Here is a 16462-nt window from a genome sequence, read left to right on the forward strand (position 1 = left end):
CCCCAAGCCCCGCCCCGCCCCTTCCGTAAGCCCCGCCTCCCTTTCCCCAGGCTTGGATTACTAGAGGCCTCCGGCCTCCTGATAGCCTGCCTGGGCCATTTGCAGTCTCGGCTTCTGGTGGCCCCGCCCCCTCACCCAATCCTCGTGCAGATGCGCAGGCCCTTCTCCTGCTCGGTTCCCCGGAAGCCCTACCCCTTGCCCCTAGCCCCGCCCCGAGGCTCCAGAGCTTCACGAACATTGGCCCCCCAGAGGCTCTTCCCCTTAGCGAACTCCGCCTTTGCCGGGTCCCGCTCCCTGGCCAGCCTCAGGTGTAAGCCTTGGCCCCGCTTAATGCATCGCTGAGGCTCTAGGCAGCCCTACTCCGACTCCCATTAGGAACGACCCTAGGTCGGCCGCCGCTCTGCTCTACACCTGTTTCTCTATCCGTGCAATGAGACACCTCGCCTCACTCAGGGCGCCCCTTACCTGGCCATGACGGGATCCAAAGGTTAAATTGTGAGGGGGGGTCCTAGCCCTCAGCCCCACTCTTGCCTGCTTCCGACCCGAGGGCCCAGGGCCAGGATTCCCGCCTTGCCGTCCTGGCCGTCTTTGGTGTGGGATGCTTGGAAGTGAGAGGCCCCTTTTCCCTTGCCAGGCCGAGGGTCGGTGTTTCCGGCGGCTCCCGGGTCTGGTTATCAGCCCTCTCTTCCGGTGCCGGAACTATCGTACCAGAGTCCGCGTTTCCCAGCCGGCGGAGTGAGGAGAAATTAGAGGAGAGACCGCGCTCACCACTGGGGAAAGGAAGGGGGCGGACACTGCGCGTGGCATTTTGGGAACGCGTGGTATTCTGGGAGCGCGGGGTCCGCCATTCGCTTGCTTTAAGCCTTCGCGGTCACAGCATTAGCCGCCGTACCGAGGAAGAGGAGGCCGGAGCCGGTGAGGAGAGGCCGTAGAAGGGCGAGGGGAGGCCGAGACGCCCGTGAGGGGCTTGGGGCTGGAGAAGAACTCGCTAAGAGGGTCTCTAAGGGGTCGGAGAGGGAAGAGTGCGGGAAGCGCGGGCCACCCAAACATCAGCGTCGCCTCACTAGCGCCTGGAAGTGAGTTCATTAGCTCCGCACCAACGTACATGCTTTTCACGTTCTATGCTTCTCCAAGTCAGTATTTTTCAATTCATCCAGGCAGTAATCTTGAAATAATTTCTGGCCGATTATCTCTTTGCCCCAAATCCTGTATGGGTCATCCTTTTTAAAGTTCTTTGCATCTCTGCCACCAGCTCCCTTTCAGGCACTGGTCCCCTCATGCTTTCCACACTTGCAGAAGTTTTAATAAGTTTCTCAGCTTCTAAACTGTACATTCGATCCCTTCTGTAAATGCTGCTATGTTTTCATTGGTTCATTCCTTACCTATAGTAGTGAGTGGTTCCCCACTGTCTTCAGCATAAAATCTAAACTCCTAAGGCTGAAAGCCTGGGATCCTCACCAGGAGAGCCTTTCTTTCCCTGTTTCCTGTTCTTTCTAAGTTGAACAAACATGATATGTTCCAACCTTGAGTCGTTGCTCATCTCGGAATAAAAAGTTCACTGATTTGGGCCGGCCCGGTGGCGCACTGCTACAGTGCGCCGGTTGGGAAGCGCGGCGGCGCTCCCGCCGAGGGTTCGGATCCCACATACAGACCGGCCACTCACTGGCTGAGCGAGGTGCGGGAGCAATACCAAGGGTTGCGATCCCGTTGCCGGTCCTGGTCCGGTACGGGCGCGACACTGAGGGTTGCGATCCGTTGCCGGTCACGAAAAAAAGACCAAAAAAAAGGGAAAAAAAATAAATAAAAAGTTCACTGATTTAATTAGGTCAAGTCCAGTGTTTGCCTTGATTATGTTTTTCCTCTGAGATAAGCATTTCCTTCTTATTACACGTTGTCAAATTGTGAGCACTTTGATATTTTCTCTTTAGCCTTTATGGTGAAGTAAGTGGAGGGTCAAAGGGCTGAATTAAAAGCACAGTTTCCTCTCCTAGATTTGATTGGTCCTTTTTTCTATATCTGCCCCATCCAATATGGCAGCCACTAGCCACATGTGGCCATTGAGTGTAACTCAGGGATTTTTTTTTTTTTTAATTTTTATTTTTTTTTGTCTTTTTCCATGTCCGGCAACGGATTGCAACCCTCAGTGTCGCGCCCGTACCGGACCGGGACCGGCAACGGGATCGCAACCCTCGGTGTTGCCCCCGCGCCTCGCTCAGCCAGTGAGCGGGAACCGGTCTGTATGTGGGATCCGAACCCTCGGCAGGAGCGCTGCCGCGCTTCCCAAGCGGCGCACTAGCGCAGTGCGCCACCAGGCCGGCCCCAACTCAGGGATTTTTAAATAACTACGTGTGGACAGTGGTTACCGTATTGGACAGCTTAGGTCTATATCATTGTTCTCAAAATGGAGTCACCCACAACTATGGATTGACAAATACATTTTCGGCACATGCATTCCAACCCTCTCTTCCCCAGCATGCACACACTATTGGCTAATGGTCATTTTGATGAAGATAAAGGAATATTTGGTAGCAGAAAGGTAGATGGGAGACACTCTCTTTTCATTCCCACTAGCTTTCCCTCTGTCCAGCTCACTGTTCTTCCTCACCCCACATCCTGCATGTTTGCCAGATATATTCCTCCAAGCCAGGAGCTGAGCTTCTGTTCTGTAGAATATGCAGCCTTGGCATCTTTGCTAAGTTTTATGGAGTGCCCGGCCTTGAGAGAGGTATGGTGTGTGCAACATACTTTCCGAGGCTTTGAAAGATGAACTGACTTGTCTCTCTTGCTGTAGAATTCTCTTCTTGCCAAGATGTCTATTGGTGTACCGATTAAAGTCCTGCACGAGGCTGAGGGCCACATTGTGACATGTGAGACAAACACCGGCGAGGTATATCGAGGGAAGCTCATTGAAGCGGAGGACAACATGAACTGCCAGGTACCCTGCTTTGCACATGAGGCTGTGAGGATGGGGAGGAAGCATGGGCCTGTATCTTGGAGGTCTTTGGAGTTGTTCTCATTCAGCAGTTATTTACTGCGTGCCTAATGTGTGCCAGGCACTGTTATAGGCTCTGGGGATGTGGGCATGAAAAAGGGAGAAAGTGAGGGAGAAAAGCCATCTGGAGGTTTGAAACATTTAACTTTCTCCTTTGTCTTCTCCATACCATAATCGTTTCCCCTGATGTTTTATAGGCCTATTTGAGAGAAGTGGTGCTACTCCTTTTGGTAGACTCCTGCAGGTTCAGGGCCATTATTCATTTGCCCCCACATGCTTTGCAGTTAGCAGAATCTATCACTCATGTACTGTGTTTGTCTTTTTTTATTAGAGGAAGAGTCTCATTTGATTATGGCAACTACCTTGTGAGGGAAATAGGTTTGATGATAGTCTTGTTACCCATAAAATTGGGAGAATGAAATTAAAGAGCTCATATACTGAACGTTATTCTGCTAATAAATGATGGAACAGCATATAGTGCATATGGTACATAGCACTACTTTGCCTTTTACAGTCATGTGAATTTTTATAGCATTACAAAGTGTGTCTGCACACATCTTTGTTCTTTAAACCATTTTTTAAGAGCTTGGGCTTTGGAATCAAAGAGATGTGAGTTTGAATTGTAATTATATGACCTTAGGTATATTAATCACCCAGATTCCTCATCTGTAAAATGGGGATAGTGTTATTTTGGGTCCTCTGATATATAGATGCCAAGACAGAATTAGATGTGCAAGAGATTTATTGGGGAAATGACCGTAAAGGATAAAGGAATGAGGGAACAGGAGTAGGCAGGAGAGCTTTCAGTCTAGGATGCTGGTCTGCCTAAGAAAGGAGAGGGGAAAGGAAGGAGGATTGAGCAGGAAGAGCCTTAGACTGCAGTGTAGCTCTGAGGAAGTCTCAGCCAAGCAGAAATTGCTTATTACAGGAGTCTCACATGGGACAGAAATGGCCTGGCTCTGGTATCCTTGCAGTCATTTGCTGGCAGCCTGGGGAGAGAGTGGCCTCAGGGTGAATGCTGTGGTAAATCCCAAAGGTGGCAGCTGGAGGCTGCCAGCTCCCTTCACTCTTCACAGCATGTTCTCTCTTAAAGGGAGACCTGAGCAGCATGCTCCCAAGACTGCCATAGGAATAATATCCACACCCCTGGGCTGTTATAAAGATGAGATGATTTATGTATGTTCAGTAGCTAGCCCAGTGCCTCACATGTTCTTACTGTTCATTGCTTTGCGGGTTTTAGTCATTATTTGTGATTTTTCTGTAGCTTTGAGCATCTGTCATCTTACTGCCAGGTTGACCAGCTGGGGCAGTTCCCTGGCAGGTGGGTAGGCAGAAATCTAGGTTTTAGTCATTATTTGTGATTTTTCTGTAGCTTTGAGCATCTATCATCTTACTGCCAGGTTGACCAGCTGGGGCAGTTCCCTGGCAGGTGGGTAGGCAGAAATCTGGGGGCTCAGGTTTATCTCCTCAGTGTCAATGCCATAGAGATAGATGGTGTGGGCTCTTTGAAGGTCCTGTGGTACCTTGTCTCCTTCAGCAGGAGGGCTCAGGGAGGTGCAGCTGCATTTGTGTCCTAAAGGGCCTGGCCTCTAGTACTCTTTGCCTTTGTGAGGTGCCACTTTCATAGATCAGTCATAGATCAAGCTTAAGTCATCCTTATCTGTTTTAAGGCATTTAGTTTGTTGGCTATAATGCAAAACTGGGGGTAGTGAATCTTAATGTGTTTAATCAACTAGCTGTATTTATTTGGACAACTTGCTGAGCTTCCAGGCCATCAGACTTCCCATCTGTAATGTGAAGGTGTCTGGCCAGATGGCCTTAGTAGTCTCTCAGAGACGCAGTCAATGTGATGCAAGTGCACAGGCCCTGGGGTTAGACCTGGAATCAGGTTGTAGCTTGCCACCTAGTGTGACTTAGGGTGAGCTTTGGACATTCCTCACCCTCTGTTCCCTACTCTAAATCAGGGATAAAAATAGCACCTTGGCCTCAGAAACTAGTGCAGAGGAAATGAGTAGATCTGTGTCAAATGCTTGTCCGATGGTGGGGCCAGCCTCATGCCTCCTTGCCTGTGTTAGTCTGCTAGGGCTGTCATGACAGTTCCACAGGCTGTGTTGCTTAAACAACAGAAATTTATTTTCTCACAGTTCTGAAGGCTGGAAGTCTGAGATCAGGGTGTTGGTAGGGTTGGTTCCTTCTGAGGAACGTAAAGGAAGGATCTATTCTAGGCTTCTTCTCAACTCGTAGGTGGCTGTCTTCTCACTGTGTCTTCACATGGTCTTCACTCTGTAGTGTTTCTGTCCAATCCCCTTTTCTTATAAGGATACTGGGCATATTGGATTAAGGTCCACCCTGATGACCTGACTTTAACTTAATCGTGTCTGTAAAGATTCTGTCTCTAAATAGGGTCACGTTCTGAGGTACTGGGGATTAGGACTTGAACATATGAATTTTACAGGGACACAATTCAGTCTCTAACACTGCCCCTGCCAAGATGCCAAGGCTTCACTGAGTCCGCCAAAACCTAAGAATATATATATATATTTTTTTAAAGATGACCGGTAAGGGGATCTTAACCCTTGACTTGGTGTTGTCAGCCCCACGCTCACCCAGTGAGCAAACCGGCCATCCCTATATGGGATCCGAACCCGTGGCCTTGGTGTTATCAGCACCGCACTCTCCCGAGTGAGCTATGGGCCGGCTCCCAAAACCTAAGAATATTGAATAAAACCCTGCAGGCTGTGGCTGAGCTAAACTGGTGGTGGGTAAACACCGAGCACAGTTCGCTCACACGTCTCAGGCTGATGGTTCCTGCATTGCCTCCTGCTGTCTTTCCTTCCTGGCACCAGTCCATTTGCCCTTTGGGAATGAGGGCATCCTCTTAGCACTTTCTCTGCTTGTTCTTTACCAGAGGGCAGCTGGGGTTTAGTGTCTGATATTTGATGTTGGGTTTTGTTTGTTTGTTTCAGGGGCAGCTGGATGGTAAAGGGATCCGAAGCCTTGACCTTGGTGTCATAACAGTGCACTGTAACCAACTGAGCTAACGGCCAGCACTGATGTTGGGTTTTAATAACATTTTCTTTTATAAAAGTGGACTGGGTAGCATACCAAAGAGATTTGGAAAACAGCTGAGCGAATCCCACTATAACCACTATTGGCATGGACTTCTTTCTCTGCAGGTATTTTAGGTTTTTAGTATTTACTTTTTACGCTCTCCTCTTTCAGAAAGAGTTAGAGATGGCTTACAAAAACTGTATGGTAGGATAAAACTAGACAGATAGTTCATGGTGCAGGTAAGCTGGGCAGAAAGTAAAATGAAGTCGGGCGGGTCATTACCCAAAAATGTAAACCTGAATCCCTATGCCTTTAATAAAGGTACAGTCAGGTGTAAGGCCAGGAGAAGGAAATCAGTTCTGAGCTGCACAGTGTCTATAGGGTAAACTAGCAGTTTTGCGTATTTCCCTGGCACTCAGATATGGGAGACACTATTAGATGATGGTCCTCATCAACATCACCATACAAAAATACGCCTTCTTTTAGGGTCCCTCAGGTATTTTTAAGGTAGCCTGTTTATAGTGCTTTTTCTGACATTGGTATTCATGCATGTGTGAAACGCAGGAAAAAGTCCCTGAAATGGTGCTTATTTGGGTCAGAGGGTGTAGGCGCTTCTGTGCATCTGAGTTTGGCTGGGAAGTCAGGGAGCTTTGCTTTCCCACTCCCCGTACCCTATAGTTGCAGCTTAAGCACTGTCTGGTGGCCAGTGCTGCAGGATGTGACATCAGCAGTGGGTGACGGTACCCTGCTCTTGTTGCTATGAGCATCCCATAAAGGCCCCATGGCAGGAACAAGGCCTCCTGTGGGTCTCCATGTGGTCCTCTTTAGCTGATTTTTGTTTATAGCAGAGATGGGACATCTCCACCCTTCTGCTCAGGTTGGGTATGGATGACTTAGAGGACTTCAAATGGGGAAGTTTCTGTTCTTGGGTACGTGTACTCACTGTGGGCCTGAAGCATCCTGCCTCTATTAAATGTCAAAGGGGAACTAAAGGATTTTTCTTCAAAAGAAGCTCTCATCTGATAGGGCAGTAGAAAACTGCCTGTAACTAACACTAGGAAAGTTTATCTACTTTTTTATATATACATAAAAAATATACACATACACGTATATATTTTTTTCTGAACTATTTGAGAGTGGATTGCGTTCATCATGCTCTCCTTTACCCCGTAATATTTTTGTGTGCATTTCCTAAGAACAAAGATAGGTGGATGGCATCAGTTGATATTCCTGTTATATCAGTGACAACTGAGCATATACACCTTTGTGTATGTGTGAAATTGTCCTAAAGAGTGTGTACATCTCTAGCATGTTTACAGTCCTGAGGTTCCCCAACATTCCTTCACAGTCCTGTAGCTAGCCTTCTCCCTCTTGGCACCAGGTATGTGAGAAGTTCACACAACTTTGACTGTCCTATAATGATTCTCTTTCTCTCCCCCAGGATGTCATTTCAGTTAGGTTCCTGGCTTATGCCATCTGTATTTCATTGTGGCAGTTTAGGAGAGTTGACTAAACTGGGTGTTCCTGCCTGACTTTCATTAAAACCCAGTCCACTCAAAAGTCGCTGCCTTCAGCTTATGACGCAAACACAGCTCGGGCTTATTAGCAAGCTGCGGGGGGTGGGTGGGTGGAGTGTGGGATTTTGTTCACAGGGCAGCCATTTCTCCGCTGGCGTTGCAGAGAAAGCATGAGAGCAGTAGTGAACCTGGTTCTGAGGGTTGGAATGGGAGTCAGATGATACTGGACTCTCCTGCTTCAGCTAGGCCATCTGTGGAAATGCCTAGATTAAGTATTGTTGGACAGTGGTTAAGAGTCAGATAGAACTGGGTTCAAATCCCAGCCAGGCCATGTAGGTGTGGTATGACCTTGGACAGGAGAGTAGAGTGGGTATGGGCATGAACCTCCAGGGACAGATCCGCCTCTGACAGGCCATTCCGCTTCGTCTCTCCAGTGGGGATGGCAACATCTGGCTCATCTGTCTTGTAGGATTTTGTGATGAAAATGAGTTATGGGAAATCACCTGGCCCTGTGCTTAGCATTAGTAAGTGCTCAGTTAATGTTAAGCTTTCTTATGTTGTATTTTTCTCACTTTGTAGGTGTGGGAACTGAGGCTCAGAGAAGCCTGGAGGCATACCCAGGGTTACACCCCTGACAAATGGCAGAGCTGAGTCTCACATATAGGTGCTCAGGCCTGTTCTCTGTCTTCTTCTGAGTCAGAGGTGTATCTGGTATTGGTGAGCCTGGGTTGGATCCAGGTTTTTCTCTTGGGTAGTATAACTATACTTGGTGTTCATTTGTGGCACCAGAGGTTATGGTATTCTTCAAGGGAAGAGCAGGATGGCAAGGACTTAGGAACTATGTAAAAATGTGTTAAGCAACTCAGGGTGTAGAGCCTAGAGCAGAAGGATTATTGGAAACTTGGGACCTGTTGCCTGCCCCTGAAGGTAGAACAGGGACAGCAGGTTCTAGAAACCATTCCACCTGGCAGATATAGTAGGAGCAGCCCTAGAGCATTGTTGTTCACTCTGGGTGCTCAAGCAGAGGCTGGGTGGTAAAGAGCAAGTGGGTATAAGATGGCAACAAGCTAGACAGAAATTGGAGGAGAGCACATCTCTCCACAATGTGGGCTTGACCCATTCTGAATAAATTACAGTCCTCTCGCTTCCATCCAGAAGACTCATTGAAATAAACTACTTTTTCTGGTAAATGTGCCTTTTGAGGTTGGTGCTGGCAGATTTGTGTCATCTTCCTACACCAAGCAGGTCTCCCGGCAGGTCTTACTTCTAGGCTCCCCCTCTGTCCTTCCCTTAGTCTATCCATGTTGGCATGTTCATCTTTCCAAAGTGCTCCCTTAATCCTGTCAGTCCTTCCTCTGTCCACAAACTTGAGTGGCCCTCATAGTCTCTTAAGTGACAGTGCTGTCCTCGGTCACAATTCCGCTGCTCCAGTCCTTGTATCCTGTAGGTTCCTGCCAAATGCCCTCTCTTCTCCTTGTGTGAGCTCTTGCTTCACACCCATCCAGTATTTCAGGCCCTTTGTACGGGTACTACAGTGCTATGTCCACTTCTCAGTCCTTAGTCACCTCTAGAGTGTGCACTCTGGGAGAGATGCACAAGCATCTGGGATGTGCTAGTGACCTTCGTGGTGCCTTTGCAGTCTGAGTGTCATGCAAATGCAGGAGAGGACACAGCTTGGACAAGCAGTTTGAAACCATTTCAGTATGGGTTTATCACCATTAAGAGCTCTTCATGTGCTGGCACAAAGGCAGTACAGCAGAGCTAGGGCTCTGGAGCCCGCCAGTTTGTTTGAATCTGGAGTCCCCTGCATTCCGGCTGTTTGACCTTGTACATGTGCCTTGGTTTTTTTAATCTTTAAAAATGGGGGAGCTCTTACCTGCTCTGGAGATATTGTGGGGACCCTTTACATCCAGTGCTTAGTGCTGTCCTTGGCACACACAGTGAGAGCCAACCATTGTTGTGGTATTTCACTAGGTTTGCCTGGCTCCTTTATTTCATGATGTCAATTTCTACATTTCTGGATTTCACCCTCCCACCAGTCAAGGCTCCCCCTCTTATGTGCCACTGAGGCTGGTGCTGTTGACACTTACTGATGAGCTGGTGATTCCCTTTCAGATGTCCAACATCACAGTCACGTACAGAGATGGCCGAGTGGCACAGCTAGAGCAGGTGTACATCCGTGGCAGCAAGATCCGCTTTCTGATTTTGCCTGACATGCTGAAAAATGCGCCCATGTTAAAGAGCATGAAAAATAAAAACCAAGGCTCAGGGGCCGGCCGGGGGAAAGCTGCTATTCTGAAGGCTCAAGGTAGGTGTTCCTCATGCACTGGTTTTAAAATAGGGCTTGTCTTGTATCTCTGAGAAAAGAGCCCTGTTACTGCCTGGGGACAGGGGTGGCTTTTCCTTAGCCATCTCCATACCTGCTGCCACCCATTTTCTCTGTGGCCTTGGGAATATCCTATGAGACAATGGGGGCTTGCCCTGCCTTCTCTGTCTTGCCTCACCTGATCCCAGTCACAAGGCTTTTGTAAAACTCAAAGTGGCACCTTAGAAAAGAGATGGGATCCCTGTCTTAAAGAGTTAATCTATAATTTATTTCTAGGAGGCCCTTCCTTTCCAGAAGTTCTATGCAAGAGGTCTGGGGACAGCTTGCTTTTGTTGAGTGTGCTGAGCAAACACCCCACAGTGTGGATGAGCCAACTCAGGAAGCAGTAGGGCAGCATTTCCTAGAAAGACTGGGTTGTGTGGATTGACACCCAGCATGTACTTGAAAAGATGCTAACGGGAGGTCCATTTTCAGAGAAGAAATAAGCAGTTTTGAAATAACCGTCTTTACCTGCTAAAAGGGGCTGGACCTCTTTTTTCAAAACTTCTTATATTTGAAAATAAATCCTTCCTTTAGCACATTCCAAAAGTGGGACTGGCCTTTTCGCAGGGGTTTGGTCTGGTTTTCCTTCTGGGTTAGCCCAATCAGGTTTTATATTTGGGTCCTTGGAAAGTTCTGTCACATTAATTAGATAAGAAAGCAAGTGCAGTCATTAGAAACTGTCTTAGTGGTGGTAAAAAGGTTTGTAGGCAGGGAAGGTGCTGGATTCTCTGTCGGTTTTTTTATTAGCTGTACATTTTTTTTTGTCCTTTTTGAGACCGGCCGCACCGCGCTCAGCCAGTGAGCACTGTGAGCGCACCGGTCATCCCTATATAGGATCCGAACCCGCGGCGGGAGCGCTGCCCCGCTCCCAGCGCCGCACCCTCCCAAGTGCGCCACGGGCTCAGCCCTAGCTGTACATATTTTATGTGAGGTAGCTTTTGAGTTTAAACATTATATAGTGTAATCCTTCAAAATGCCCTCCAAAAAACCGACCAGAGTATCTCCTTGCCCTTCCTAGACAAGAGGCAGTTGTGGGGAGATAGAACCAGGAATTCTGGGCCTCTTGTCCTGGGGAAGGAATGATTTTCAGAAATGCTGCCTTTATGATTCTGCTTCCTCAGGGAAGGGCTGCTTTCACTGTTCTGGTGCATTTGCACCATCTTCTCCAGGAAAAGGTACACCAGTGGCTGTGCACTAAAAGGCACTTGGCAGTGAGTTTGCACAGGCCCACTGACTTCTGCCTGAGCCATCTGTGCCTTTCCCAACCCCTTGCTCTGGTCCTACCAGCAGGCAGGTGGGTTCTCATGTGACTTCCCTTCCTCTTCAGGATAGCTCCAGGCTCTGTAAGAGCAGAGGGGTGAGGCTTCAGTTAGTAGCCATCAATATTTTCATCTGTCCTTCAAGGATCTCCCTCCTAGGACCCCTTAGGTCACAGAGAAGAACAGCAGTCTCATCGTGCCCTTTGTATGGGGACTGTTTTGTTTTGTTTTGCTTCTGCTATTATGAAATATTTCTTACACGCAGGATAGCTCAAAGAATAATAAAATCCCTCTCCCAGATTTAACAGATGTTAATGCTTAAGTATATTTGTTTCAGAATTTAAAAAGTGAATTAAATGCATCTGTGGATGTTTTATTAGCTGCCCTCGGCCAGCCCTGGGAATGCAGCTTCTCTTTGGTTCTCAGACCATTTTCACTCACAGCCCTGCCTCCCATCCTCTTGTAGAGAGCAATGCTGGACCAGAAGGCAGGAGTCTGCTGCCTACTCCTGCTCTGATGCCAGCGCCAGCCCCTCTCTGGGTCTCTGTCTCCCCTGTGAAATGTGATGGTCCAGGGTGATGTTGGAACAGGTGGCTTTTTGGGTCCCTTCCAGCGCTGATGTCTAAGGCTCCTGCTGCTCCAAGGCATGAGCGCTCACTGACCACACCAACCTAGTCTCATTCTTTCTCTTCCTCCCTTTCAGTGGCTGCAAGAGGAAGAGGACGTGGAATGGGACGTGGAAACATCTTCCAGAAGCGAAGATAATTTTCTCTGTTGAACAGAACTTTGCCCTTTTTTCTTTTAGTTATTTGGGTTCGTGGGGGTCAGTGCTTGTGTATGTGTCCTAGGTTTTCTTTTGACATCTTTCTCATTAGATCAGGGGAGATGTTAAACTAAATAAATCTCTGGTTGTTTGGGTATATTTGTTTGTTTTGATTTTTGAGAAAATAAGGACTGTGTTCATTTTGGAGTTTGCTTTGGCAGCAGGTTAAATTTTGACACCCTGGCAGATGTCATGGGAGAATGCCAGTACTCTGAAATAGCACAGTTGATAAGAGTTTAAGCTGCCATTCCAGGCCAGTTGCTGGCTAAATCCCAGAAGAGTTCACCTCGGAAAAGCTCCAAGTATGCATAGCCTATGTCCCATTCATCATCACACACAGGACTTAGTGTGACATTTTGTGGAAATGTCATCAGCTTAGCTTTAACAACATGGGTGGTCCTGGTTTATGAAAAGTCCAATACAATGACCTCTGTACTCTGGAATTCCTAGTGGTTGGGCATTTGGGAAAAGTAATTCACAGTTAGCTCAGTTGGTTACTGCATGGTGCTGGTGACACTAAGGTCCAGGGTTCAATCCCTGTATTGGCCAGCTGCAAAAAAAAAAAAAAAGTAATTCAGAGGATCCTAGTGGTCAACATCTCTAGCTCCTATGCTGGCTACACAGTTTTGCAGTGATTTGGGGGAATAGATTCTTGTGAGTTTATTGGAGCATCTCCGCATTAATTGGTATATCCATAGTGTTCAAGGTAGAAAGGTAACTAGAGAGCATAAGGTTTGCATAGCAAATAATTGTGACAAAATCACAGAACTTGGAAAAGGAGCTTCAAGAAGTCAATTACTGAAAAGAGGTCTGGTCAAAGGTTCAGTACAGGATGAGCTACCACATAAACCACCAAGAAGAAGAGGGATCAGTTATTGACCCTTAGAATATCCTCATTGAACAGATTGTTCAAATAATGGAAGAGGAGGAAGAAGAAAATCCAACACATCAGTTAACCTGGCATCAAATAGTGATTTTCTAACAAGCTTTGTCTTGTAATCATGACACTACCAAGAGGTAACAACTCGTGTTGTAGTAATAAAGAACTTCTGAGAAACAAGCATCAGTGATTTGGTCAGATACAACAATCCCCTAAAATAAGTCTTCAGAGACCATCTCCCCAGAGCAGCCTGATTCTCCTGCTCTAGTGCACCCTGTTCCTTTGACACATTTGGATGATGGGTGGCTGACAGCCCTCCTGTGAGCGGTGCTGCTCCACAGATGGGCGCTGGGATTCGTGGCCATTTCAGGTGAATTTATTTACTGTGAATGGAATTAAAGAATTTGCTTTAGATTCAACCAAGTTAATTTTGCTGGTTTCTAGTAAGAAAAGAAACTTATACCTTGAGTTAAATATACACTGAATTTCTTTGAAACCTTTATAAATGGAATTCTTTCAGGTAGATGCTATCCTACCCACTAGTACCCTGCATGGATTACTTTCTCTTCCCTGCTGGCTTCCTTGATTTGCAGACATTGATTTACTGACTTCTTATTAATGAAGCCTGCTGGATTATTGATAAAGCAGATAAGAGCAATGGTTTTCAACATCAGCTAGGGATCTTATTAGAAATGAAGATTCCACAATAATCAACCACATTATATATCGACAAAATAAAAATTAAGGAAAAAAAAAAAAAAATGAAGATTCCAAGGCCCACTCCTGGAATGGGGCCCAGGAATCTGCATTTTATTTTTAGTTTTTATTGAATCATAATTTATTATACATATTTTTGGGGTTCAACGTTGACATGTTGGTCAAATCAATATTGCTGGCATATACGTTATTACAAATCATAGTTATTCTTTAGGTCCCTTGTCCAATCTCTCCCCATTCCCCTCTACCTCCCCGCTCCCACCTCTTGATAACCCTAGATTTCTTCTATCCTTCTGAAAGAGTAATGGTTACTGTGTTGATTTGTTGCCTAGATGATCTGTGCAATGCTGAGAGGTGTGTTCAGGTCCCCCAATATTATCGTAGAGCAAATGCTCTGTCACTCCAGAATGGGCTTTGTGGAGAAAGGCATCCTTCTCTTTGGTTAGTCTCTGCTGGTGACTCTCCTTGCATCAATGCACACTCCAGTGGCTGGCGGATCATCTGCACAGTGGTTGTGGCATCTAGCCACTTTCGCAGCAGCTGTGGTTATTGTGGCCGTGGTGGGCCACCAACATGGAGGCGATGTTTTTGGCATGCTCCTTACCTAGTTGCTGTTGGTGGTGGCAATGTGCTTGGTTGTGGGAGGGGGTCTGGTCATCAGCTCCATGCCTTGGAATCTGTATTTTAAACAATACCCTTGTGTCACAGCTAAGTGATTCTAATTCAGCAGAGGCCACATTTTGACCCTGGACTAGAGTACACTCACTAGATAATTTATCATACTTTACAGTAATTAGTATTTTGAATAATAACACATGACACTTAGTAATGAATTGCATCCTGGATCTGAAAAGCTGACTTGACATGGTTCACTCTGGAACTATGCAGGCATACCAGTCATGCATGATTCTCCACACAGTGAAGACTAGCTGTGACCTTACCTAGATCCTGGAAAGTAAAGGGGGCGGGGGTTTATTTACCATTTTGTTTCTAATTAAAAGTTCACAGTAACAATTTGGAAGTTCATAAGCAAAGAAATTTAACCCGAAATATGTAGCTTACAGTTTTATATCCTACACTCTAGAAAAAAAGTCAATTAACATGTATTGAAAACAAATAGTTATACGAGGTTTATTATAAAAAACTGCAGCCCTCTTACCCTGCCTGCCCTTCTCTCTCATTGTCCTTGCCTCAAGATAGTTCCTTTTAACTCCTGGCTGATTTGTTTGTGTTACCTCCATGTCTTAATTTAAACATACTTTCATGGCTATTCCTTGGTTCAGTTTTAGGCATTATCTTCTGAATTCTCTCTTTTCCTCCTGCCCAGTATGCGTGGACTTCCCATCACCCACCTCCCTGATATTGTAAGTCTGGTTGGATGATAATCAGTCTCAAATTAGGATGTGGGTATTCAAGTCACAGCTGAGCCATGTAGTAGACTAGATTACTGCAGAGGTAATCCTCTTGTACTTTTATTTGCTTAGTTTTCTGTTGTCACTAATTTAACCCCAATCTTATCTAAACACCTGACATCACCTATTTTGTCAATTATTTTTGACCCACCCCAGTCTGGACTAGTTTCTCCCAGTGCCTAATGTGTTGCTGCCATCCCGGGCTCTCCTCACACATTTCCCCTCTTGTCTCCTGTTTTCTATGTAACCTCTTGGTTTATCACCTTATTCTGGGGGAGTACCTGCTATAGAAGGGTGCATGGGAAGTAGTGTTTTGAGAGACTGCATGTCTGGAAATGTTCTCTCACACTTGATTTGATCAGGTATGAAATTCTATGTTGCAATTAGTTTTCCTTCAGAACTTTGAAGGCATTGTTGATTTGCCATCTAGCATCTAGCGTTGCTATAGAGAAGTCTGTGCCATCCTGAGTCCTGATCCTTTGTATGTGACTTTTTTCCCCTTCTCTCACCAGCATCTTGAAATTTCACGATGAGGTACGTGCCCTGACAAAGGTCTGTTTCCATGCATTATGCCAGGCCCTTGAATGCTTTCAGAATAGACTCATCTTTCATTTATGGGAAACTTTCTTGAATTATTTGTTAATGACTTCCTTCTTTTGGTTGTCTGGGTTTTTTCTCCCTGGATTTCCTGTTATTCAGATGTTGGACCTGGACTTACCTTTACTTTTCTTATGTTTTCGTCCCCTTCATCATTATTTTCTTGTCTTTTGATATCCTTTATTGGAGAGTACCCCAAGTTGAATCTCCAAAAGTTCTTTTTTTTTTTTCTAGTAGTACTTTGTTCCACGATAGCAGTATCTTCTTATCTCTGGAGACATTAATATGCTTTGTTGAAGCTTTCATCTTTCTGCTTGTGTTTTCTGCCTTTTTGTTTTTCATTTAGTCTCTTTCATGTTACAGACTTTCTTTAGATGCCTGGCAATCATCGGTAGTCTACTTATATTTAAGAGTGGATTATTAAAAAGAATATGTGTTTGTAAGGTGATCTGATTGAACTTTTGAGGGGGAACCTCCAATATCTTTGCTTTTAGGACTTTTCTCTTGGGCTGGACAGATTCCCTGGGGAAAACTTCCAGTCTCATATCAGGAATGTTTACCTTGAGCTGCTGGCTGTCTGAGAGCTCAGTGAGGGAAGATGGCTGGGGAGATTCAGCATTCCAATATGTCCACATTCGGTTCATCTTCCAGGTGTCTGGGAAGGCCGCCTACTCCAAAACCTTCTAACCTCCTCTAGAGAATAAGCTTCCAGCTCTTTACCAAGGTTGGGAGGTGCAGTCTCAAGAGCATGTGGAAATCTGAATGTTTAAGCATGTTTTATCCTTAAAAAACAAGTATTTTCTTTGAAAATATATTACTTTTTTTTTTTTTTAAAGATGACCGGTG

At 46.0% G+C, this 16462-nt stretch overlaps 1 protein-coding gene across 2 annotated transcripts in view; it reads left to right on the plus strand.

Moving 5' to 3' along the window:
* The window catches only part of SNRPD3 (small nuclear ribonucleoprotein D3 polypeptide 18kDa), a 14331-nt gene extending 2224 nt beyond the window's left edge, over positions 1–12107 (plus strand). Inside the window, exons 1-4 of one of the 2 annotated variants that reach the window (XM_008594059.1) lie at positions 711–915; positions 2792–2935; positions 9676–9868; positions 11891–12107. In XM_008594059.1, the coding sequence (XP_008592281.1) occupies positions 2810–2935; positions 9676–9868; positions 11891–11952 (381 nt within the window). In that variant the 5' untranslated portion in view covers positions 711–915; positions 2792–2809 and the 3' untranslated portion in view covers positions 11953–12107. Of the gene's footprint in view, positions 1–710; positions 916–2791; positions 2936–9675; positions 9869–11890 lie in introns of those variants that run through there. The other variant, XM_008594060.1, reaches the window with a different exon arrangement.
* Positions 12108–16462: the final 4355 nt, after the last annotated feature.

Source organism: Galeopterus variegatus, unplaced genomic scaffold (assembly GCF_000696425.1).
Source record: "Galeopterus variegatus unplaced genomic scaffold, G_variegatus-3.0.2 Scaffold10074, whole genome shotgun sequence".
NCBI lineage: Eukaryota > Metazoa > Chordata > Mammalia > Dermoptera > Cynocephalidae > Galeopterus > Galeopterus variegatus.